Here is a 21,886-nt window from a genome sequence, read left to right as displayed (position 1 = left end):
AAGAAATTTTTCTGTGCAACAGAAGCATCTAATAGAAAAATGGGATTATCGTCGTTATTTGGAGGGCCAACAAACACTGCAGCACCACCAACGGTTGGTGCAAATGATGCAACACCATTTATCTCTGAAGTTTCCGAACCAGTTACCAGGCTAGATTCAGACAATGATTTTAAAAGAAAGCTAAAAGAGCAGATTTCTCAGGAACTAGCAGTTGAAAACGCCACCTTGTTGGTTGAAAAAATTAGCAATAATTGTTTTGAAAAGTGCCCAATGGCAGATGATGTATGTATTTTCGTCAAAAAAGAGGAATTTTAGCAAGTACAATGGCCGAAGTGGTTGTGAACAGAAAGTAGAGGCCAATAACTAACTTGATGCATTTAGTTGTGTGTTAACCAATGCTTGGAAAAATACATGAGATCGTGGAACATTATTTCGAAAACGTACATCAGCAGAATCCAGAAAGCTTCTAATGGGTTCTAATCTGACGACCTTTGCGCTGCTGGCTTTCAGGACATGGCTGTTCTTGCACCATCGCTATTATCTTCTGTATATATATCAATGCACACTACACATTTTGCGCGTTTTTCATGCAAGTAGCGCGTGTCGCGTGACACATCACATGTGTGCGATTCTGTAATAAGTCTCTCTATATTAGCTAGGATAGAACACGAGTCTATGGTTATTACTGGGTTCTATCTATATATTATTATTGGTGAATAATATGTATTTAGCTATTTATATTAAAACTTATTTCTTCTTGTTCTTCTCTTTTAATTCCTTGTTGAATTCCTACTCTTTATATATTGATATTTCTATTAAACTTGGGGCGGTCTGTTTCAAGAACTGAAACACTATTTGTGGCAAGTCCCTTTTGAATTGAGTCTTGCTTTGATTACCTAATAAAATCATGTGTCATAAGAATCGCACAGCACTACTACACGTGCAAGTCAGGTGCATTAAGCCCGGGAAGCTGTTTCTGCTTCTTATGCTTCTTGTGCTTCTTGTGCCTCTTCTTTTGCTTTTGTTTGTGTGCTCACCACAATGCCAAATAACGTCTCAAGTGATTCAATTCCTTTGTTCAGGCCTTTTCATTTTCTTTCTCCTAACAATGCCCAACAACAGCTTCCAGGCTCTTATCCTGGAATGCCTTCCTCCACCAACTCCAGATCTTTCTCCAAATACTTTAACTCAAAAAATTTCTTTGTGTTGTTGAGGTCAGCAAGGAACCTCTTTCTTTTAATTTTTTTCTATTTGCCCTTTAGATTGATTTTTTATCTATTGAAGATTCTTTCTTTATTTTATTTTGTCTATTTGAAGAAGATTTTGTCTTCTTTTTTCAACTATAGCAATGATAACTTGAATAATCAAATTGATGATAATGCTTCTCAATTCATTGAGAGTTTTAATAAAATGGCGGATACAATTATAAACAATAACAGCAACAACAGCAACAACAACAACAACAATAATAATCATAATAATAATAATAATAACAATATTGTTATTCATTCTGATATTAACTCTAGCACTAAGAATAATAATTCTAATAATAATTCTAATATCAATTCTAACAATAATTCTAATAACAATTCTAATAATAATATTTATACCGATAATTCTCACACTAATGCTTACAACGATATTTATTTTCATAATCAACTTGTGAAACCACAATTTTTTAATGGAACATACTCTGAGGCATTATATTTAACTAGAAAAAATTACTTATTTTTACTTGTCTTTATAACCTCAGAATACAACCATTATAATCGACTTTTTATTCAAAATATTTTGCTCAATTATAAATTTAATAAATTTCTAAAAAAAAATAACATCTTATTATATGGTGGTAATATCTCAAAATCTGAAATATTTCAAGTATCAAATTTATTAAATTCAAATAAATTACCCTTTTTAGCTTTACTTTGTTTAACTGTATCTCAATCCCAACAATTTAACAATAATTTTTCTAATCCAAAAATCTCAATAATAGCTAGAGTTCAAGGTATTAACGATTTAAACTTAATTTTAAACAAATTTAATTCCCAAATAAACAAGTATAAACCGAATTTACTTAAAATTAAATTGGAACAAGATAAAATTAATTATAATAAACTAATCAAGTCTAAACAAGATCATGATTATCAAGTGTCTTTACTTAAAGATCGAAAAAAAAAATTGCTCCTTCAAAAAAAATCTTTATATTTAAGAAAAAAAAATTTATTTTTAATTAAAAATTTAATTGATAATCAAAACTTGTTAACCCAACAAGACAAGTTGTTAAATCGCGATAATTACGTCACCATTGCCATCAGATTATCTTCAGATCTAAATAACAAAAGATTTTTAAGAAGATTTAATAAAAATTGTAAAATTCTTGATATTTATATTTTAATTGAAGCTTTAATCAAAAATTTAATAATTTATGATTTAGATCATTTAAATGATTTAAAAAATTTGCTAATAGATCATGATAACCAAATAATTAAACAAAACATTAACTACATCAATAACAATAACAATAACAATAACGATGGCAACAACGACGACGACAACGATAAGCTTGATTCCAATTTTGTTTATAAATTTAACTTTAAAATATACTCCCTAATTCCAAGGGTTTATCTTGAACCAAGTGATATCCTATTGAAGGATTGCGAGTATGTTTGCCCCAGCGGAAATTTAATAGTTGAAAGCAGCAATGGAGACAATAATAAAGAAAATAATGATATTACTGACAGTGAAAATTAAAAAAGTAACTTCCTACTGATAAAATTTTATATTTATTTCACACAACAACCTTTTTTTTCTTGCTTTTATAGTTGTTTGTACCCTATCCAAAATCTGTATTTGAAACCTTTGGCCTGTTCAACTAATTGAAATGCAACGATCTTTTTCTGCAATTTTCTGAACCAGATTTGGATTTACTGCTCATACAATACACATCTGTGTATCACTCGGTGGGCCCGTAGCCGTACACGTAACATCGCGACGGTGCATCTCTTCCGACACACGGCTTTTCTTTGTATTACTCTCATGACTCCGGCATCGCCGTAGAAGCTGCCTCCAGCTTTTCAGAGCCTTTCAAGAAGCAAAACCACCACAGCTCCCACAATGAAGTCTCCAATGCCCTCATACGCAGTAGTTCAAAACGTGTTGGCAAAACATAAGCTTCTGGTTTTAAAAGCGTTGTGTGTGAACTCTGGCATTAGTGCGTTGCTTTTTTTTTGGTTTTGTTTTACAGCTACTTGTTACTAACATCTTCCCATAGCTATCACCGGCAAAAAAGCAGATTTAATCAATTCAATATACAAAGAACTTTTTATTAAACCACTGTATTTGCAGGTTTCTCACATCACCACTAATTCACTTATGAAAAATGGTTTGGATATCGTTTCTATTGATCTTGGTATTAAAAATTTTTCATATTGCAAGTTTACTTATAAATTAAACGAAAAACCCGAGATTTATGAATGGAACAAGTTGAATGTTTTATCACTTGGTGATAGTTTATTAAATGATTTGAAATCAAGTAGCGCCAATGATAGCCAAGATGGAATAAATACTGAGGTAATTGAAACCGTAAAATTGAATGATATTTTTAATCCTATAAATATTTCAAACATTGTATATACTTTGGTTGAAAAGCTTATTATTGGAAACGATAAACCTGATGTGATTTTGATTGAGAGACAAAGAACAAGAACTTTAAATAGCAAAGCAGTGTTGGAGTGGACATTGAGAGTTAATATGTTGGAAAGTATGCTATATTCTACTTTAATGACTCGCTCAAGATTGTTATTAAGTATTAATAAGGATAAAAAACTTGGTGTTACAGGAAATCAAGGATTGAATGTTTTGTCAGTATTTCCGAAGGATTTGGATAAATATTGGCTCAATTATAAAAATCATTGTGTTAGTCAACTTCTTGGTCAAGATGACAATGATGGAAATACGCAAAACCTGAAAAAATCTAAAATTTTAAGGCTCAGTTTAATTCATGGTTGGTTTCAAAAATTCATGAATAATACTGATATAAATAATATTAATGTACCATTTAAATTTTCAAATTCAATAATGAAAAATATGAATGAAATTATTGCTTTAAATAAACAGTATGAAGATAAGAAAAAATACAGTATATCTAATTATATTTATCAGTTTAATAATATAGTTTCTACTAAACAAAAGTTTGAAATAGAAAATTTTTTAGAAAAAATTGACGATTCAGATTCAATTTCAAATTCAAATTCAGATTTGAAATTGAAATTGAAATCAAAATTAAAAGAAACAAAAAAGGGGGATGACTTGTGTGATTCATTTTTATATGGATTGAGTTGGATAGATTATCAAATAAATAAACAGAAGATTAGGAAAACTTTAATAGATGAGCGAACTAATTTAATTGATACTTTGAAAGATATTGAGAAGCATCATTTAAGATATTTAAATTAGTTAAAATTTTATACTTTAACAAAATCCAATGAAATTAATTTGTATTACATTATATTAATCAAATTACATATAAAAATTCAAAAAATAAAAATTGAAATAAAAATAAAACAAAACAAAACAAAACAAAACAAGTTGAAAGCAAAAGAAAAGGGAAAAATAGAAAAAAAAACAAGAGTATGTAAATATAAAATTCAAAGTTGAAAAAATTCAACTTAAAAACTCAAAAACTCAAAACAAAAAAAAAGATAGTGGATGATAGATAATAAACAATTATTGATTTTTTGCAGATTTTATTTGAGCCAATCTTTTTGCTTCTTCATGGATATCTTTAATATCACTAACACCTTTTAAATAAAAGTCGTGTAATCTTGAACCATAAGTGGTTGATTTTGCTCTGGTAAAATATTTTTCAAAAGTTAAATCAAGTTTTGATTTTTTTTCAAATAAATGAGCATTTTCGGCAGATGTAATAGCTTTTGTTCTTTCTTGGGTGAATTTATCTTGAACATGGTATCTCGAATCTAAATTTGACAAGAAATTTCTAAATTTAGTGGAATAACCCTTTTGAGAGTCATATTGAATAGCTTTTTGTAAGGCTTGATCACCTAAAACGTAACCATTAGATAAATATTCGGCAAAGATGGTACTCTTGGGTTTGTATTCTTGAGCAATATCAGTAGTTGGAGTTTCTGTGGCCTGTGAGTTATTGTTGGAAACTGATTTAGAAGAATCTTGCAAGGGAACTTGAGAAGCTAAGGAAACAGTGGTAGCATCGGGATGAATTGAGGAAGTTGTTAAAGAATGAGGAACATTACTGTTATCGAGATTATCATTGTTATTATTATTAGCAGTGTTATCTTTTTGAATTGGAGAAGATACAGATACTGAAACAGGTTTTCCCTCAAGAACAACACCGTTTAATAGTAGAGCGGTTTCAGAGGCCTCAGGAGCAACAAAGACAATTTTATAGGTGTCATCATTTATCTTATCAATGGTATCGATTTTGCCACAGAATTCAACAAATTGCCTTAGTTGTTCAGAGGTAGTTGTGGTTGCAACATTTGAAAGTAATACAGTAGACATTTGCGAGGGAAGAGGAGAACAAGATTGTAAAGTCGTTTGATGTCAATTGGATGCAAGTTTAAAAGTGGATAAGAAAATAAGGGCAGAAGAGTATAAGAACAAGAACAAAATAACGAATTCAAAAAATAGAATGAATAAATATATACTAATACTTGAATTGCTAAATTGCTACGTCTTATATGATGTGATTAGGAGAAAGTTGCTCCGGAGTCTGAACAGACACTGTTTCAGGCTGAGCCTGGATGATGGAACAGGCTGTGGAAGCTGTGGTTGACGAGCAGACGTTGGAAAGATACACGAGATGATAAACAGGAGATACAGGAGATACAAGAGATACAAAATAGATATACAGGAGATGATATACAAGAGATTGATATACAGATAGGTGGGGAACGTCTATTCCTTCAACGCATTTGCCTTAGCTTCATTTTCTTTAGCTTCATATGCCTTCCTTTGTTTCTTTCGTAGCTTCTTTTGTTTCCTCATTAGCTTCCTCTCTCGCTTCGTTTTTTTCTTCTGCTTGGGTTTTTTCTTCTTGGATTTTTTCTTGGGTTTTTGATTTTTTTGATTCTTTTTTTTGTATTTTGATTTGGATCCAGCGCTTCCAAAATCTGCATTAAATCCAGCCCAACAATCAAAGTCGTTTAGGTTGGAATAACAGAAAAAATCGTCTGAATCAGAAAAACACAGATAGAATTGACTGTAAAAAGAACCCAAATCATCGGTGTAGATTTCATCGTCATCATCGTAGGTATCGTAGTCATCATCATCATCGTCATCGCCACCATCATAATGATTATTGTAGGGGCTGTAATTCGGGTCTGTCAATTTCTCGTAAGCATTTTGGATGATGTGGAAGGACTGGACAGCATCCGGTTCCTTGGAAACATCTGGATGATGCTGTTTGGCCAACTTGAAGTATGCCTTCTTGATCTGAACCGCAGTGGCACCAGTCTCGAGCTGGAGCACCTTGTAAGGATCCGAGGAATGCACAACTCCACTGCGCTGGAGCGAACTGCTGAAAGTTCTGCCAAACAGCCAGCGCAAAAGGCGCCTCGAGACCCAGGTCGGCTGGCTGAAGAGGTGCATCTTGGAGCCATTCTTCTGTTGTTCACCAGTGCTCGTTCTTCAGCGTCACCACAATCCCGTTTTCAGAGGTGAAATAACAAGTAAATATGTATCTCACGTGATCACAATTTACAACTGTGCTAACAGGAATGTACCAATTAGGAAGTTACTAAAATAGGTATATATTTTCAAATAGGCAGCTCTGACCCTGATAGGCAGCTGCGGCTGGTGTTCCCGGAGAATGCCACGGGGCCAGCAATCGAGTAGTGATCGAAGACGTGATCCAGTAGTGATTTAATAGTGATTCAACTGTTCTTGCGTGCCCGGAACAAATGCGTACTGTTGATTGGCCAGTGTCTGCCACTAGCTCAGCTCTTTTACTACTCTTGTTCAGATTTGTGTCAAACTCAATCAAATAATTTTATTTTTTACATCAAAGGTGTGATGTAAAACTAAAATTCTCCTTCACACTATTTTTCTATTTGATTTTGATTTTGATTATTCAGCTGGATAGATTGTTTTGCCATCCTAGTGCAAATTACAGATTCAATTTATTATAAACAAATTCAATATAAATACTTGGTTTTCCTCTTTTTCTATTTTCAATTATATTCCTTATAAATTATCTTTCGAGTTTCTTAATCTTCTTCCAATTCAATTCAATCCAATTCATCCTACTCAACTTATAAAAACTACACAAATCTATCTTACCCAAAATGGCTGCCTCAAATTTTTTAGTTTTAGCTTGTGAAATTAATGAACCATTTCTTATTCCAGAGATCCAAAATGATCTTGCTGATGATTTAGCTGTCCCAATGGAATTCTCAGAAAGTGGTTGTTTAGAACTCACTCCATTGGCCAGAGACTAGATTGATTTCTGCTGCCAAATATTACTTGTTTAATTCTTCAACCCTTATTTAACTATATTCTATTTAATTTGCCTTGATTTAATTATATCTTATACCAATATTCTACGCTTTTACATACCATATTTAACAACATAATACATAAATAATATTGTTTTTCTAATTTTATTAACAAATTACTATCACTTCTGTAACAGCAAAAAAAAAATTCCATTTGCTCAAAATCATACACAGCAAGTTGCAGAAATCACGCAGAAGCACATTGCATGGTTAAAAACTATTTAAAGCCAGGCACCAGATTTGTATTTTTCACGTGCACGGCGGCGCACAATTGAGGCGCATTGCATTACCTCTTTGGCTTTAAATAGCAATTTACAGACTTTTATATTTATTTATTTTGAACTATATTTCTTTTATTATGTTTTGCATATTGGCAGCTAGCCGTATGTGAATGAACTTGAATGCGTCTAGCTTGGTTTCATGCATGAGTTTGGTTTGTTTTTACGGGGGATGACACGGGAGCGCTGTTTTAAAATGAAGCGGGAACGATAGTATCATTTCATTGAATCTCAATAAATAGTGTGCGCACAGAAATCTGCTTTTGAGCGCGCACACAAGCATATTATTTTACACGTCATACGGCATCTTATATGCACTACTGTGCATGCTAGCACTGATTTACAACTTCTTGCAGATTTCTGCCTCATCCGTGCACCTGAACCGAAACCGAGCTCCCATCCCGCTTGGGCAAATATATTACTTTCCCTTTATACCTTTGCCTGCAACTGGACCATTATTTCATAATACACCTTACTATTCAATTCATCTTTCTCTATTCTTAATGTTCTGTTTCTTAATTTGCTTGTCTTAGGTCTTATATTATCTTATATTATCTTATATCATCTTATATTATCTTATATTATCTTATATTATCTTATATTATCTTATTTTATCTTATTTTATTTTATTTTACTATATCAAATCATATCCTGTTCATATCCTATTCTACAAGTTTTTCATTAACTTGTTTATTTAATCTGTTCAAATCAGAATATTGAAAATAAAAACACAAAAAAAAATCACCTAAAAATTTAAAACCATCCCATACCCTATATCATATTTCATGGCGCTAGTCGACAAAATTCCTTTTGAAATCATTAAACAAATATTTAAATTATTACCCTTTAATTGTTTATGGATTTTATCTATATCAGATAATTTGGTTATCTCTTCCATCGCAAATGAGTTTTTATTCAATACTTTGGTTATAAATTCAAATTATTTTAACCGCTCGCTATACAATAGATCTATTAATAACATTAACTATTTCAACATTATTAGCAGCATCCATAATAACATTAACAGCATTAACAACATTAATAACATTAATAACATTAATGTTATTAATAATAGTAATAGTAATAGTAATTATTTCGATTTCAACCGAACTTTAATTTTGAATCTCAATGATTTGCATTTATTCAAATATCAATTATTTTTCTTTTCAAAGACTGTTAAAATTGGTTTGAATATCGATGACTTGGATAAATTTTTGAAATTCATCAAAACAAATAATAATAAAACAAATTTGAATTTAAATCCAAATCTAATTAATTTCCAATTATCCTTTTTAGATATGCCCTTTGATTTTCAATATAATAACTATATCGATTATTATTTAAACATTTTTTTAAAAAATGTTTTTAAAAATACTTTAAAAAACAATAATCAATATACTTCACATGGTAATCAACACACTCAACACACTCAACACACGCAACACACTCAATATAATAACAACCTTAATAAGAAAAACAACTTCCAATCTTTAACTTTAACTCACATATCTGTTAATGATTTGAATTCTTTAACAATCTTTAAAATCAACAAATTTTATAAAAATTTGAAATATCTAGATTTATCTGCAAATATAATCTCTAAAATAGATAATTTAAGCCAATTTGAAAATTTGAAAATTTTAAATTTGCAATCAAATGCAATTAAAAAAGTTGAAAACTTAAACAATTTGAAAAATTTATTATCATTAGATTTATCCTTTAATTTTATAAATAAATTGGAAAATCTAAATAATTTAACAAAGTTAAGAAAGTTGATTATAACTAGTGATCCATTTGATAATATTAACATTAACATTAATATTAATAGCAATAATAGCAATAATGGTAATAATAACAACAACAATAACAACAATAACAACAATAACAACAATAACAACAATAACAACAATAACAACAATAGCAATAATAATAGTAGATTGACAAAAATTGAAAATTTAGAAAAATTAAACAAGTTGAATCATCTAAATTTATCATTTCATAGTATTTGGAAAATTGAAAACTTGGAGAGTTTAGTGCATTTAAAATTCTTGAATTTATCTAGTAATAATATTTCTAAGATTGAAAATTTAGATAATCTAATAAATTTAAAGATTCTAATACTAAATGACAATTGCATTCATTTAATTGAAAATTTAAACAAACTAAATCAATTACGGGACTTGAGTATTTCGGCACAAAGAAAAGATTTAATAATCAATAGTGATACTTTAAGTAAGATTGAAAATTTAAATAAATTGAAAAAACTCGAAAGGCTATCATTATCATCCAATAAAATTGCTAAGATTGAGAATTTAAAAGAATTGAAAAATTTAAAATGTCTATTATTGAGTACAAATAAAATTGATAAGATTGAAAATTTGAAAAATCTCAAAAATTTACGAGAACTAATTTTATCAAATAATTTAATTGAAAGAGTTTGCAATTTAAATCACAAAAACTTGAAATTTTTAGAAAAATTGGATTTATCAGCAAATTTGATAAATAAGATTTACTTTATTAACAAATATTATCATTATAACAAAAAAAAAATCAGGAGAAAAAAAAAAAATAAAGAGGAAGGGGAAGAAGAGGAAGTGGAAGAAAAGAAAGAAAACTATTTAGAAAACTTGAAATTTTTATTTTTGTCGTCAAATCTAATAGAAGAAATTAATTTGAATCAATTCAAATACTTGGGGAATTTAGAACATTTGGATTTATCAGTTAATAAAATCAGTAAAATTGATTATATTAATGAAAATTATCAAAAGATGTTTCAAGCTGATCACACCGAGAGTGATCAGGACTGTGATGAAGAATCTGAATTTGATGATGAAAAACAGGAAAAACAAGAAAAGAGGGAAAAAATTGAGAAAAAGGAGAAAAGGGAGAAAAATAACAATATGAAAAAAACGTTCAGCGAATTGGTTACTTTAAATCTAAGCTACAATTTGTTTTCAAGCATTCCAGATATTTTTGAAAAATTGAATTTAAATAATGTCAAGTACTTAAATTTGTCGAATAATTTGATTTGCAAAATAGATAATTTAAATGGCAATGAAGGATTGAAAAATTTGGAATATTTAAACTTGAATTACAATAAAATCGAGAAAATTGAAATGTTGGATAAATTGGATAGGCTCAAGGTGTTAGATTTGGAGGGAAACCGGATTGGCAAAATTGAAAATTTGAAGCAATTAAAGACATTGCAGAATCTCAATCTCAACAAAAACGAGATAAAGGAAATCGAGATGGAATATTTCAAGACAGTTTACAAAGGCATAAAACTAAGACCCAAAGCCAAAACACAGATACAGACAATAAAGAGGCCGATGCAGGACGTTGAGAAGGCCAGCGAGCTGGAGGAGATGAACGAGCTGGACGAATTTGACGAGTTGGACGAGTTGGACGAGTTGGGGATGGAAGCTACGAGCACCACAAGCAGCACAGGCAACACAGGCGTCTTGCGCGTGTCGCTCTACCAGGAGAACGTGCTCGAGCGTCTCCGGCGCACGTACGGCGACGAGTTTCGTTTCTTCCGTTTCTTTTTGGATGTGTACGCGCTCTAACTGCGAGACGTATCTGCTGCGCTTGGTGCTTCTGGTGCATCTGCTGCGTCTGCTCTTGGTGCGTCTGCTGATCTTGCTGCTTCTGCTTCCTGCGGCGGAGCTTCTCCCGCGCTGCTCGATGGCGCAGCGCGGTCCGCGAATCTCGGCGCTTAGCTGCTGGTATATATACTGCTCTTGCTCCACCTTCTTGTTCATCTTCTTTTCCACCTTCTTTATCTTTCTGCCATGGACTCTTCCTGCGATTTGATCTTGAAGATCAACGTCATTCTGTTGAAGGACTTGAACACAGACTCTCCCATCTTGCTCTGCTACTACAACGATGATCAGTCCTTGCCTTTCAAACTGCAGAGGAAGACCACTTGTTTTAATTTGCCCTTGAACTACTATTTAAACACCCCCATCAATTCTCAGCCCCAGGCCCAGGCCCAGGCCCAGTCCCACTCTCCCTTTACCTCAATTCTACCCATCCTTTATTTCATTTGCTATGACAAGAATTCCAACACTTATTTGGGCGAGTTTAGAATCTCTATCATCGATATCTTCAACTCAATCTTTAAAAGCTTGAAAACTGCCGATGACTCTCTCAATTTAGATCAAATCAACTTCAATTCTTCCAATAATTCCATTGCAACAAATTTAAAATGGTTTAAACTATACTTGTCAAGCTTAGCATATTACCAACAAACGAACCTATTAAATCAAATATGCGGTTCAATTAAAATTAGTTTTGAAATCTTTTCTTTGCAAATCACAAAATTCAAAAAAAAAAAAATCAAAAAGTTTCAAAATTCAATTTCAACTTCAAATCCAAGTCCAAGTCCAAGTCCAAATCCAAATCTAAATCCAAATTTTTATTCTCAATCTGACATCCTCCTTTTTTTACACCAAAAATGGTTTGATTGGCTAAATAATTTGAATTATAATAAACTGCATTTAAATGATTTATTAAAAATAAACGACAAAAGTATCTACACTTTGGATTACATTACAAACGCTAAATTAATAGATAATCAAAGCAACTCTCTACTACATCCAAATATAAATAACTTAAATGATTCATCATCTATTAATAATTCTGATGTTTCTTCAATCTCTTCAACCCTCTTTCTGTCTAGAAATAGCCAATTGGATTCGACTTTGATCTCAAATGATCTGAATGATATTAATACCGTCAAAAACAACCCTTCTTTAGATAATTCTTCTCAATTCTCGAAAAAAAAATCTCCTAAATACTTATTATCAAAACCCTTTAATAGATCAAGATCTTCAGTTTTAAGTATTAACAGTATTGATAATCAAAATATTTCCGATTCTAATAACAACAATAATAATTCCAATTCAAGCTCAAGCTCAAACTCAAACTCAAACTCAAACTCAAGATCTTCTTACTATCAATTTTCAAATGCTAAACAACTTTTAGGCGTTTGTTTCTTAGAAGTAGTATCTTGTTCTGATTTACCCCCATTATCAAATTTTCTTAGGACTTCTTTTGACATGGATCCCTTTGTGGTCGTTTCATTTGGTAAAAAAACTTTTAAAACTCCTCATAAAAAACACAATCTCAACCCAATCTTTAATCAAAAATTAGCATTTCAAATCTCCCCCCTAGAAAAAAATTTCCATATTCATTTTAATGTTTATGATAAAGATGGTATAAGTTTACATGACCATATTGGTTCTGCTCAACTATCCTTAAATAAAATCTTAAATTATAATCGTTTTACTGAATTAATCATACCCTTATCTCTAACTATCGATCCAAATTCAACTAAATTGAATTTATCAAAATTTAACCCAATAATTAAAATTAACATTAAATATCAAGACTATGAATCTCTAAGAAAAAAATTTTGGTTGGCAATCCTTAAACAATTCGATTTTAATGATGATAACAGATTTTCAATCTTAGAATTAATGGCCTCTTTAGATTCTTTAGGCTCAACAATCACAATCGATCAAGTTATTCATTATGCTCGATTGAAATTTAATAAAAACATTAGTTCAAATTCTTCTTCTTCCTCCTCATCCTATAAAGATAATGATTCAAATACTTTAACTTATGACGAAGTCATCCAATTTTTAGAAGATGCCGTCAAATTAAAATTAAAAAAAAATTTAATGAATTCATCTCTTGCACTTGAAAACAAAAATATTAGCACTTCTTCTGTCAATATAAGCAACGATGACGATGATATGGGTATATCATTTAAAGTCCCAACAACTAATCACCAATTCATTCCTTCTTCTGAATCTGAATCTGACTCAATTACTTCAGATATTAAAACTGAATCAATCATTAATATCGAAAATTGCCCAGTTTGTGGAAAGGATAATTTATCTATAAAGGGTGATTTAGATATAATCACCCATGTAGCTCTTTGTTTATCAAAAGATTGGAGTTCTGTAGATAAATTATTGACAACTTCTTATGTTTCTCCAAGTTTTGCTTCAAAGAGATGGTATAGTAAAGCATTTATTAAATTAAGTTATGGCAAATATGCTTTAGGTAGCAATAATGCAAACATTTTAGTTCAAGATAGAGAATCTGGTATAATTTTAGAAGAAAAAATGAGTGTTTATGTTAGATTGGGAATTCGTTTATTATATAAAGGTACTGATAAAGTATCAAATAAAAGTATTACAAAAGCTTTAAAAAAAATGAGTATCAAAGCAGGAAAGAAAAACGACAATCCAAAATCAATTAAAGATATTCAAGGTTTTATTGAGTTTCACCAATTAGATATGTCTGAATGTTTGTCACCAATTCATAAATTCAAGACTTTTAATGAATTCTTTTATAGAAAACTTTTACCAAATGCAAGACCAATTGATGCTAAAGATGATGACAATGTTATTGTTTCCGCTGCTGATTGCAGATTATCTGTGTTTGAAACCATATCATCTGCAACTGATCTCTGGATTAAAGGTAAAGATTTCACATTAGAAAAATTATTTGCTGGTAAACATCAAAAGTTATTCAACGAAAAATTTAATAATAAAAAATGTTCATTAGCCATATTTAGATTGGCTCCACAAGATTATCATAGATTTCACACTCCTGTAACTGGCACTGTTGGAAAATTGGAGCTTATATCTGGAGAATATTATACAGTTAATCCAATGGCAATAAGAAGTGAACTAGATGTTTATGGTGAAAACATTAGAGTAATATTACCAATAGAAACAAAAGAATTTGGAACTGTAGTTTTTATTTGTATTGGAGCAATGATGGTTGGTTCTACCGTATTAACAGTTCAAGAAAATACATATGTGGAAAGAGGAGATGAATTAGGTTATTTCAAATTTGGAGGATCAACATGCTTATTATTGTTTCAGGAAAATTCGATGAGGTTTGATGAAGATTTAGTAGACAATTCAAAACAAATGGTTGAAACATTAGTCAGAGTTGGTATGTCAATTGGGCATTCAACTCAAGTTCCTGAATTTAAAAGAGAGAAAAAGAATTTTGATGAAAATTCAGAAAATCAAAAATTAAGAATTATTCGTTCAATAACTGGTGGAGCTGGTATCGATAGAATTGATCAACAAAAATATAATATTCCTTCATCAATTGCAAAGGGAAGTCATATGGGATCATTATCTTGGGAAACAAGAAACTTAGGATTATAATGAACTTGTTTTTATTGTGTACTAATTTTATTAAAAAAAATTATGTTTTTTAGTTATTTTTCTTTCTTTTGTTTTTTTGTTTTCTTTTGTTTTCTTTTGTTTCTTTTGTTTCTTTTATTTCTTTTGTTTTCTTTCTTGTGTTTATATTAATCAGTATTATTTTATGTTTTTTATAGTATAATTTTTAATTTCTATTTTATTTCGGCTTTGTTTTTTTTTTCTTACACTTTATTTTAAATTCACAATTTTTTGACATTTTAAAACAATTGCAAAGACCATATTATTAGTTTTCTTAAAATAAGATAAAAAAACAAGACTTCAAAAAAACTCAAGCCCAAAAACCTGACTAAAAATAAATTAAAGACTATATAACAAGATCAGCATAAAATAAACCAAGTACTTTTTTTTGATGCAAAAAGTATTGATAAAAGTATTTCAAATTAAACAAATCAATTTCGATTTATATTTATTAAAGATTGACTTTCTTGACTTTCTTGATTATTAAGTTTTCCATAGCTTATCCTTCCTGAATGATTAAAGTTTTCTTCATCAATTAGATTATGATCTGTTAAAACTTTTTTCAAGTTCTCATAAACATCATGATTATTTTGATCATTATCATTTAAACCAAAGCTCACAATTGAAAAGATACCCCATAGACATAATAATGAAGATAATATGATTGCAATATAACCTTTTAAAGTAAAACCATCTGGTAATGGATTGGGTTGCTTATTCTCATTGGATAAATCCAAAAAATTCTCAAAGTTCCCAGCAGCATTACCTTTTACTGGGATACCAGCATGAATACACATTTGTTTGTAATTTTCAGTGATTTGTTGAGAAGGAGTAGATTGAAGGACTTCAGGTGCTTCCATTAAAATGATAGCTAAACCTTGCTCCAAATGCCAATCTAGGTGACAATGAAATATCCAAGCACCGGGATTGTTTGCTTTGAATCTTAATACCAAGTAACCGTTTTTCTCAACATAAACAGTGTCTCTTATTAAAGGAAATTCTGGAAAAGGTTGATGGTCAGATTCATTGTAAGATACGGGATTGTCGTCATCATCAAAAGCAGGAGATCTTTGAATTACTTGAAAATTATGGCCATGCAAATGAAAAGGATGTCTATTGGAATCCTTATTGTTTAAAACAATTTCAATAACCTCATTATATTTCAAAATAAAGGTATTTGTGTTGGAGCCATAGATCGAGGGATTGTTGACTAAATGACTTGGGGCAGTAAGAGCAGTCAATAAAGAGGGAACTTTTGGTTGAACATATGTAATGTTGTTAAAAAAGGCATAATTTATACCATCCCCTAAGTTGTCCATTTCGAAATCCAAAATAATTTGATAATCGTAATCATCAAAAATTTGAATATCATCTAAAGGTTTTAAATAAAAATCATTAAGATGAGTAGATAAATCATTAATGTAATATTGATTATTATCAACTGGTATTTTATTGTCATAAACTAAATGATTTGTATAGTTTAGTTGTAACTTATCTGGAATAAAATCCAACATATCCTTGTCAATGATTTGCATGATTTTATAATTTTTATATTTTGAATTGATTTCATCGATACTTTTTGATTTCAATAAAACCGAATACCTTTGAGCAACAGTTAAATATAATAAATTCGTCTTAACAGGTGTAACATAAACACCATCAATTTCCACAACCGTTAATTCATGATCTTCTATCGAAAAATATTGAGAAACAAATACGCCAACATTAATAAGTCTTAACAAATAAGTTTTATCTGGCAAAATATTCCAATTTAAATTAATAGTATCGTTAATAATCAAGGAATCTGGAATTGGTTCAGCACCAGTTGGATTATATCTGTTTAAAAATTCTTCATTTAATTGGAAATATTGTTTGTGATACCAATCAGATAAGGATATTGTAATTTCTTCATCATAGTCAAAAGGAGCTAATGAGTTATTATAGTTGTTAATATCATATGATACAGCATTGGTGTTGGTAACATCATTAACATTATTATCGTTGATAATAAACAAACCCCTTAAACCATCCAAATATTGAGACCCAGTATGAGAATGATACCAATAAGTACCAACCTGATTATCTGATAGAGTAAAATTATATAGAAAGGTCTGGTCGGGAGGAATAGTACATTGAGTTATCATATCAGCACCATCCATTAAATTTGAGCCATTCTGAAACATTCCATGAAAATGAAGAGATGTGTTTTTGGTCTTCAATTTGTTTGTTAGATATAAGTTGATTGTATCGCCTTTATTGGCTCTGATTATTGGTAAAGGCCATGAGTTATTAAAACCAATGACGGTTTTATTGAATAAACCATTTGGATTAGCCTGGACCCAAGTTGCTTCGTAAAAGAGCTCGAGTATCTTGCAACTGATTAATATGGGATTTGATAAAAGAAGGATTAGTATCAAAACCGAAAATTGGCGATTAAATTCGGAAAACATATGGATATGAGCATAAATATGGATATGAGTATGAATATGAATATGGATATCAATATCAATAAAGTTATACGTGAAAAGATAAATATAACTTTGGCTATAAACACAAAGATAAGAACAAACCCTATTGAAATAGGTAACAAGAAGATACTTGGGCTAGGAGCAGAAAACTAGATGGGCTTTCATTGATCCAGCTTAACCCCATCGCATTATATCTGGTTGGCGATTGCCCTTTTGAGAGAGTATTGCTTCTTTTATCTGAAACCCCATCTCGGGTATCACGCAGCAGGGCTCTATTTATGCAAAGGGCTTCAAACAGGGCTGGTTTAAGTAATCTACCATTCAAACGGATCATGCACAAATAGGTGTAATCCTGCAAATTTAACTGCACCGTAGGGGTGGTTTTATTTTTTCTTGATCTGAAGGCAAATATATCCCAACTTTTTTTTTTTCTTCTTCAATTATTGATTGTAGTTATTTTTGTTTCCATTGTTGCTTAATATTTGGCTGTTTTGCCTTAGTGTTGTTTAATATGGTTGATCCTTTTGAAATGACTCTTGATGCTTTATACAACTTCAAGCAAAACGCTTCTTATCACATACAGGACTCTATTGACAATATCAAAACCAATCCCTTATTTATCGAAACAGTTGATAATATCACCACTCTTAATCACAAAATCATCGATAATAAAAACAAGATATTGTCTTCTATTGGTATTCAGAGCTATCAAAATGCTGGTTTGACTGAAAATTCAGATTTCTACCTGACTGTGGATAACACTCAATCTTCAAATAATCAATATTTTTTCAAAAACATTTCCCAGTTAAAATCTTTTATCCAAAATAACAAGTTCTTATCTTTAATTTTTTTTGGAACTGCAGCTTTTTCTTTAACATTATTTTACAACCGTTTTCTTTATCCTAAAATTCTGTCCGATCTACCCTCTGTTTCATCTAATTCAATTATCACCAGAAAAGCAAATAAGTTGGATAATGGAATTAGAACCGATGTAATTATAATAATCGGTTCTCCTGTTGAGTCATTGATAAGAATGATAGCGAGAGACTTAGAAAAAAGAGGTTTTGTTATATATATAACAGCAATTAACGATAATGAGTTGAATTATATCAAAAATGAAAATTCTACTGATATAAGACCTTTAAAAATTGGAAATTTATCAAGCTTAGAGGATTTAAAACTTTCTTTATCAAAATTTAATAGTTTTATTAATTCGTTTCAATCCCAATCTCATTCAATCAATAAAAATAACAATAGCAATAACAACAACAACACTAATAATAATAGTAATAGTTTTTTTCTATATAAAATTATGGGGGTTTTGGTCATTCCAGATCTATATTATTCAATTGGACCTATTGAAAACTCCTCTTTAAAAAATTGGAATAACCAAATTAATACTAAATTATTAATGCCTCTAACTTTATTATCAAACGGGTTTTTAAATATTTTACGAAACAATTATAATATAATTAACGATTCAATCAAAAAAGCAAATAACTCATCATCTCTATTTCTATCTCCTTCTTATTATTCAAAATCTAAAGTCATTCTTTTAACCCCATCAATTATTTCCTCCATTAATTTACCATTTCATTCCTTGGAGTCAATCTGTCTTAATTCTTTGAAGATTTTGATTTTGAGCTTATCAAGAGAATTATCAAATTCTTATAAAAATAACATTCAATTTATAAATTTAAATCTTGGTTCTTTTGATATATCTTCAAATTCAAATTCTTCTATTAATATTAATTCAAAATTCATAAATAATAGAGTTAATGCTGAACTATTATCTTGGAATAGTAATAACATCAATAACAATAACATTGATTCAGACGAGATTGATAATTTTAAAAAAAGGTATATTACTAATTTTAAAAAAATTTCTAAAAAAATTGTTCCAATAAACTTTTTTATTAAAAAAAACACATCCTTAAGATTTTTACATTATAAATTATTTGATTTGTTATATAATGATATTGACGGATCTATCACAGACCATATAATCAACTCAATAAAAACAAATTCAAAAGATAAAACAATTTATAAAAAAAAAATGAAGTTGAACTATAAATCTGATGTTCAAACTTATTATTCTGGAAAAGGTGCACGAATTTATGTATACCTTGGCAATATTTTTCCAAATTCATTGATTAGTTGGTTTTTGGGGTTTTATTCCATTAAAAATTATATTTATTCATTGATATTTTAAACTGATATATTTATTAATTTTTTTTTCAATTTTCACTTTCACATACTTATTTTACTTATTTTACTTATTTTACTAATTTTAATGATTTATCGAAATAAAAAGTTATAGATACCAATAAATAATTTTGGATAAAAGAAAAAAAAATGAAATAAATGAAATTAAAAAAAACCAAGCATATGAAAAATGAATCAAAAAAAAAATAATTTAAATAAAAAAGCGATTAAAATTAAAAAGTAGAAGTAAAAATCATGATTAAAATTTAATGATAATGATAAAAAGTAGATAAAATATTAAGAAAGCGCTAAAAGATTTATTTTTTTGTGGATGATTCTTTTTCTAAAAATTCTGTCCACAAAGATGCAAAACTTTCTTTGGAGTCATTTAGTAGCATTCCACTGAAGCTACGTTTTGGTGTTGAATCATTATCGTTATTATAATTATAACTGTTTTCCATTCCACTGATATTAGTTGGTGAATGTGAGTTCAAAGAATAAGCACTGCTATTAGAATTTGTGGTAGTTGCATTACTAAAATTTCTCTTTCTAAAAGGTGAAGATGGAACTATATTTCCATGGATGAGACCTGCTTGAATTTGTTGATTTTTATCCCAATTTAAATAGCTACTTATTAATTTCAAAACTTCAAATTTTTTGGCATCACCTCTTTGAATAGATAAAAATTTTAAAATTAAATTTGAGATTAATTCTTTATCAACACTTGAATTTTCGTTGCTTTCAATATTTTGTATTTTTTTAAATGTTTTTGTCAAATGTTCATTTAAAATAATGGCCTCGTGTCTTAATTTCCCAATAATTAACTGTTTTTCTTTAATTTCTTTTTCAAATTTGATTAGCTTAGTAATTTCTAAATCTTTTTCTAAAAGTTGATTTTTTAATGATTCAATAACAAAGACCAGTTCCTTATGGTTTTGAACTAATTTATTGTTTTTCTGGAGTAATTCTTCATTTTTATCAGAAAACTGAAGAATTTTATTGTTTAAATTATCCAGATTAATTGAGTATTTTTGAAGCAATTCATTTTTTTCTTGGTTAATCAAATTAATTTGCACAGCTTTCTCTTCGTTCAAGTTTTTTAAAGTTACAATTTGATTATTTAAAGTGTTGACTAATATCTTATTTTCATCAATTAAAATTAGATAATCCTGAATCGAATTATTCAAATTGTTTATAGTGATTGTTTTTTTTGTCAAATCTTTATTTAAATCACTCATTTTTGAATTTAAAGCAGAAACGACGCCATCATTTTCAAATTTCATTGAATTCAACTGTTTTTTGAGATCATTGTTTTCTTTTTGAGCTAATATGTTATCATTTTTCAAACCTGAGATTTGTTCATTTAATGTCAATATTTTTTCATTCATTAATGTTATATCATTTTGTGAGGTTTTCATTTTTTGAAAAACTGATTTCATTCCAGATAATTTATTTAGTAAAGCATTGTATTGGGATTCATATTTTGATTTTTCAGACTGAGAGTGCTCCAACTTATTATTTAATTCATCAATTATAACTTCGTAGTGGTTTTTATTTTTATTAACATTCAAATTAGAACTATCTGAAATATCTTTCAGCCTTAACTCCTCAATAATAGCATTTTTTTCTTTCAACTTCAAATCTAAGTCATTAACTCTTGCAGTCAATTTTGCTATGTTAGTATCTATCTGATCTTTAGGAGTGATGCTATCATTATTATCGGTATTTTTTGTGTTGTTAAATTCACTGACTGTAGTTTTGACGCTATTAATATCTTTTATATGAGTCTGTTGATCAATGGAACAGTTCACCAGCTCCTCATTATTATTGTGCAAATTTGTAGGATCTGAGGTCTTTGAGTCTGTGTCAGTATATTCATCAGATACATTTTTGTGGTCGCTGGCTGTGCTATTATCGTCGTTGATAGAATCAATTTTCTGCTGGTCAACTACTTCCTTTTCCTTATTCACCATTATAACTTTCCAGGCTTGCCCATATGAAATCAATACTCTTTACTAATCTGGGTTGATCCTATTGTTAACTTGACAACAACCAGTTTTGAATTCTAACAATCGAAAGCCCCGGACGATGTTTCGTCAGATTTGAATCGTAGGGTTGAAAACCGAAATGACACTTTTTTCGGAACATGCGAACAATAGTACGTAAAAAGCTAAATTATGCACATATGT

General features: G+C 29.6%; 9 protein-coding genes across 9 annotated transcripts; 5 read left to right on the top strand and 4 right to left on the bottom strand.

Annotated features, from left to right (window-relative positions):
- The first annotated feature begins 34 nt into the window (after nt 1-34).
- On the top strand, nt 35-677 carry TIM13 (protein translocase subunit TIM13). Its single transcript, XM_020193686.1, has 2 exons — nt 35-282; nt 382-677. The coding sequence occupies exons 1-2, from the start codon at nt 40-42 to the stop codon at nt 478-480; spliced, it is 342 nt and encodes a 113-aa protein (XP_020045928.1). The 5' UTR covers nt 35-39; the 3' UTR covers nt 481-677.
- A 113-nt stretch (nt 678-790) lies between these two features.
- Nucleotides 791-3,062, top strand: ASCRUDRAFT_110103 (uncharacterized protein). The gene has a single exon (XM_020188738.1). It carries the CDS (start codon nt 1,042-1,044, stop codon nt 2,749-2,751), a length of 1,710 nt encoding a protein of 569 aa, XP_020045927.1. The 5' UTR covers nt 791-1,041; the 3' UTR covers nt 2,752-3,062.
- A 310-nt stretch (nt 3,063-3,372) lies between these two features.
- Nucleotides 3,373-4,455, top strand: CCE1 (cruciform cutting endonuclease; the record flags this gene model as incomplete). The annotated part of the gene is made up of 1 exon (XM_020194676.1): nt 3,373-4,455. One exon carries the CDS (start codon nt 3,373-3,375, stop codon nt 4,453-4,455), a length of 1,083 nt encoding a protein of 360 aa, XP_020045926.1.
- Nucleotides 4,456-4,725: 270 nt separating this feature from the next.
- Nucleotides 4,726-5,538, bottom strand: ASCRUDRAFT_37280 (uncharacterized protein; the record flags this gene model as incomplete). The annotated part of the gene is made up of 1 exon (XM_020190758.1): nt 4,726-5,538. The coding sequence occupies one exon, from the start codon at nt 5,536-5,538 to the stop codon at nt 4,726-4,728; it is 813 nt and encodes a 270-aa protein (XP_020045925.1).
- A 198-nt stretch (nt 5,539-5,736) lies between these two features.
- ASCRUDRAFT_110064 (DnaJ-domain-containing protein) lies at nt 5,737-6,783 on the bottom strand. The gene has a single exon (XM_020188736.1). It carries the CDS (start codon nt 6,625-6,627, stop codon nt 5,935-5,937), a length of 693 nt encoding a protein of 230 aa, XP_020045924.1. The 5' UTR covers nt 6,628-6,783; the 3' UTR covers nt 5,737-5,934.
- Nucleotides 6,784-7,083: 300 nt separating this feature from the next.
- PSD2 (phosphatidylserine decarboxylase 2) lies at nt 7,084-15,088 on the top strand. The gene is made up of 3 exons (XM_020189238.1): nt 7,084-7,440; nt 8,606-11,076; nt 11,632-15,088. The coding sequence occupies exons 1-3, from the start codon at nt 7,323-7,325 to the stop codon at nt 15,004-15,006; spliced, it is 5,964 nt and encodes a 1,987-aa protein (XP_020045923.1). The 5' UTR covers nt 7,084-7,322; the 3' UTR covers nt 15,007-15,088.
- A 2-nt stretch (nt 15,089-15,090) lies between these two features.
- On the bottom strand, nt 15,091-17,666 carry ASCRUDRAFT_76977 (uncharacterized protein). The gene has a single exon (XM_020193685.1). It carries the CDS (start codon nt 17,472-17,474, stop codon nt 15,456-15,458), a length of 2,019 nt encoding a protein of 672 aa, XP_020045922.1. The 5' UTR covers nt 17,475-17,666; the 3' UTR covers nt 15,091-15,455.
- Nucleotides 17,667-17,972: 306 nt separating this feature from the next.
- On the top strand, nt 17,973-19,806 carry ASCRUDRAFT_76976 (DUF1776-domain-containing protein). Its single transcript, XM_020193684.1, has one exon. The coding sequence runs from the start codon at nt 18,004-18,006 to the stop codon at nt 19,702-19,704; it is 1,701 nt and encodes a 566-aa protein (XP_020045921.1). The 5' UTR covers nt 17,973-18,003; the 3' UTR covers nt 19,705-19,806.
- A 123-nt stretch (nt 19,807-19,929) lies between these two features.
- Nucleotides 19,930-21,720, bottom strand: ASCRUDRAFT_76975 (uncharacterized protein). Its single transcript, XM_020193683.1, has one exon. The coding sequence runs from the start codon at nt 21,668-21,670 to the stop codon at nt 20,015-20,017; it is 1,656 nt and encodes a 551-aa protein (XP_020045920.1). The 5' UTR covers nt 21,671-21,720; the 3' UTR covers nt 19,930-20,014.
- Between the last annotated feature and the right edge of the window lie 166 nt (nt 21,721-21,886).

The sequence above is a fragment of the Ascoidea rubescens genome (assembly GCF_001661345.1).
Source record: "Ascoidea rubescens DSM 1968 unplaced genomic scaffold ASCRUscaffold_11, whole genome shotgun sequence".
In the NCBI taxonomy this organism is placed as follows: Eukaryota; Fungi; Ascomycota; class Saccharomycetes; order Ascoideales; family Ascoideaceae; genus Ascoidea; species Ascoidea rubescens.
This window is presented reverse-complemented; position numbering and strand designations above follow the sequence as displayed.

What these genes read in the sequence shown, in the direction of transcription:
- ASCRUDRAFT_110103 (XM_020188738.1), top strand. Translation starts at nt 1,042, where the DNA reads ATGCCAAATAACGTCTCAAGTGATTCAATTCCTTTGTTCAGGCCTTTT.
- ASCRUDRAFT_76975 (XM_020193683.1), bottom strand. Translation starts at nt 21,670, where the DNA reads ATGGTGAATAAGGAAAAGGAAGTAGTTGACCAGCAGAAAATTGATTCT.
- ASCRUDRAFT_76977 (XM_020193685.1), bottom strand. Translation starts at nt 17,474, where the DNA reads ATGTTTTCCGAATTTAATCGCCAATTTTCGGTTTTGATACTAATCCTT.
- PSD2 (XM_020189238.1), top strand. Translation starts at nt 7,323, where the DNA reads ATGGCTGCCTCAAATTTTTTAGTTTTAGCTTGTGAAATTAATGAACCA. An exon ending in AATGGAATTCTCAGAAAGTG is followed by an intron (nt 7,441 to 8,605) that starts GTTGTTTAGAAC and finishes TCATGGCGCTAG; the next exon opens with TCGACAAAATTCCTTTTGAA. An exon ending in AGATGGAATATTTCAAGACA is followed by an intron (nt 11,077 to 11,631) that starts GTTTACAAAGGC and finishes TTGATCTTGAAG; the next exon opens with ATCAACGTCATTCTGTTGAA.
- ASCRUDRAFT_76976 (XM_020193684.1), top strand. Translation starts at nt 18,004, where the DNA reads ATGGTTGATCCTTTTGAAATGACTCTTGATGCTTTATACAACTTCAAG.
- TIM13 (XM_020193686.1), top strand. Translation starts at nt 40, where the DNA reads ATGGGATTATCGTCGTTATTTGGAGGGCCAACAAACACTGCAGCACCA. An exon ending in AGTGCCCAATGGCAGATGAT is followed by an intron (nt 283 to 381) that starts GTATGTATTTTC and finishes TGATGCATTTAG; the next exon opens with TTGTGTGTTAACCAATGCTT.
- ASCRUDRAFT_110064 (XM_020188736.1), bottom strand. Translation starts at nt 6,627, where the DNA reads ATGCACCTCTTCAGCCAGCCGACCTGGGTCTCGAGGCGCCTTTTGCGC.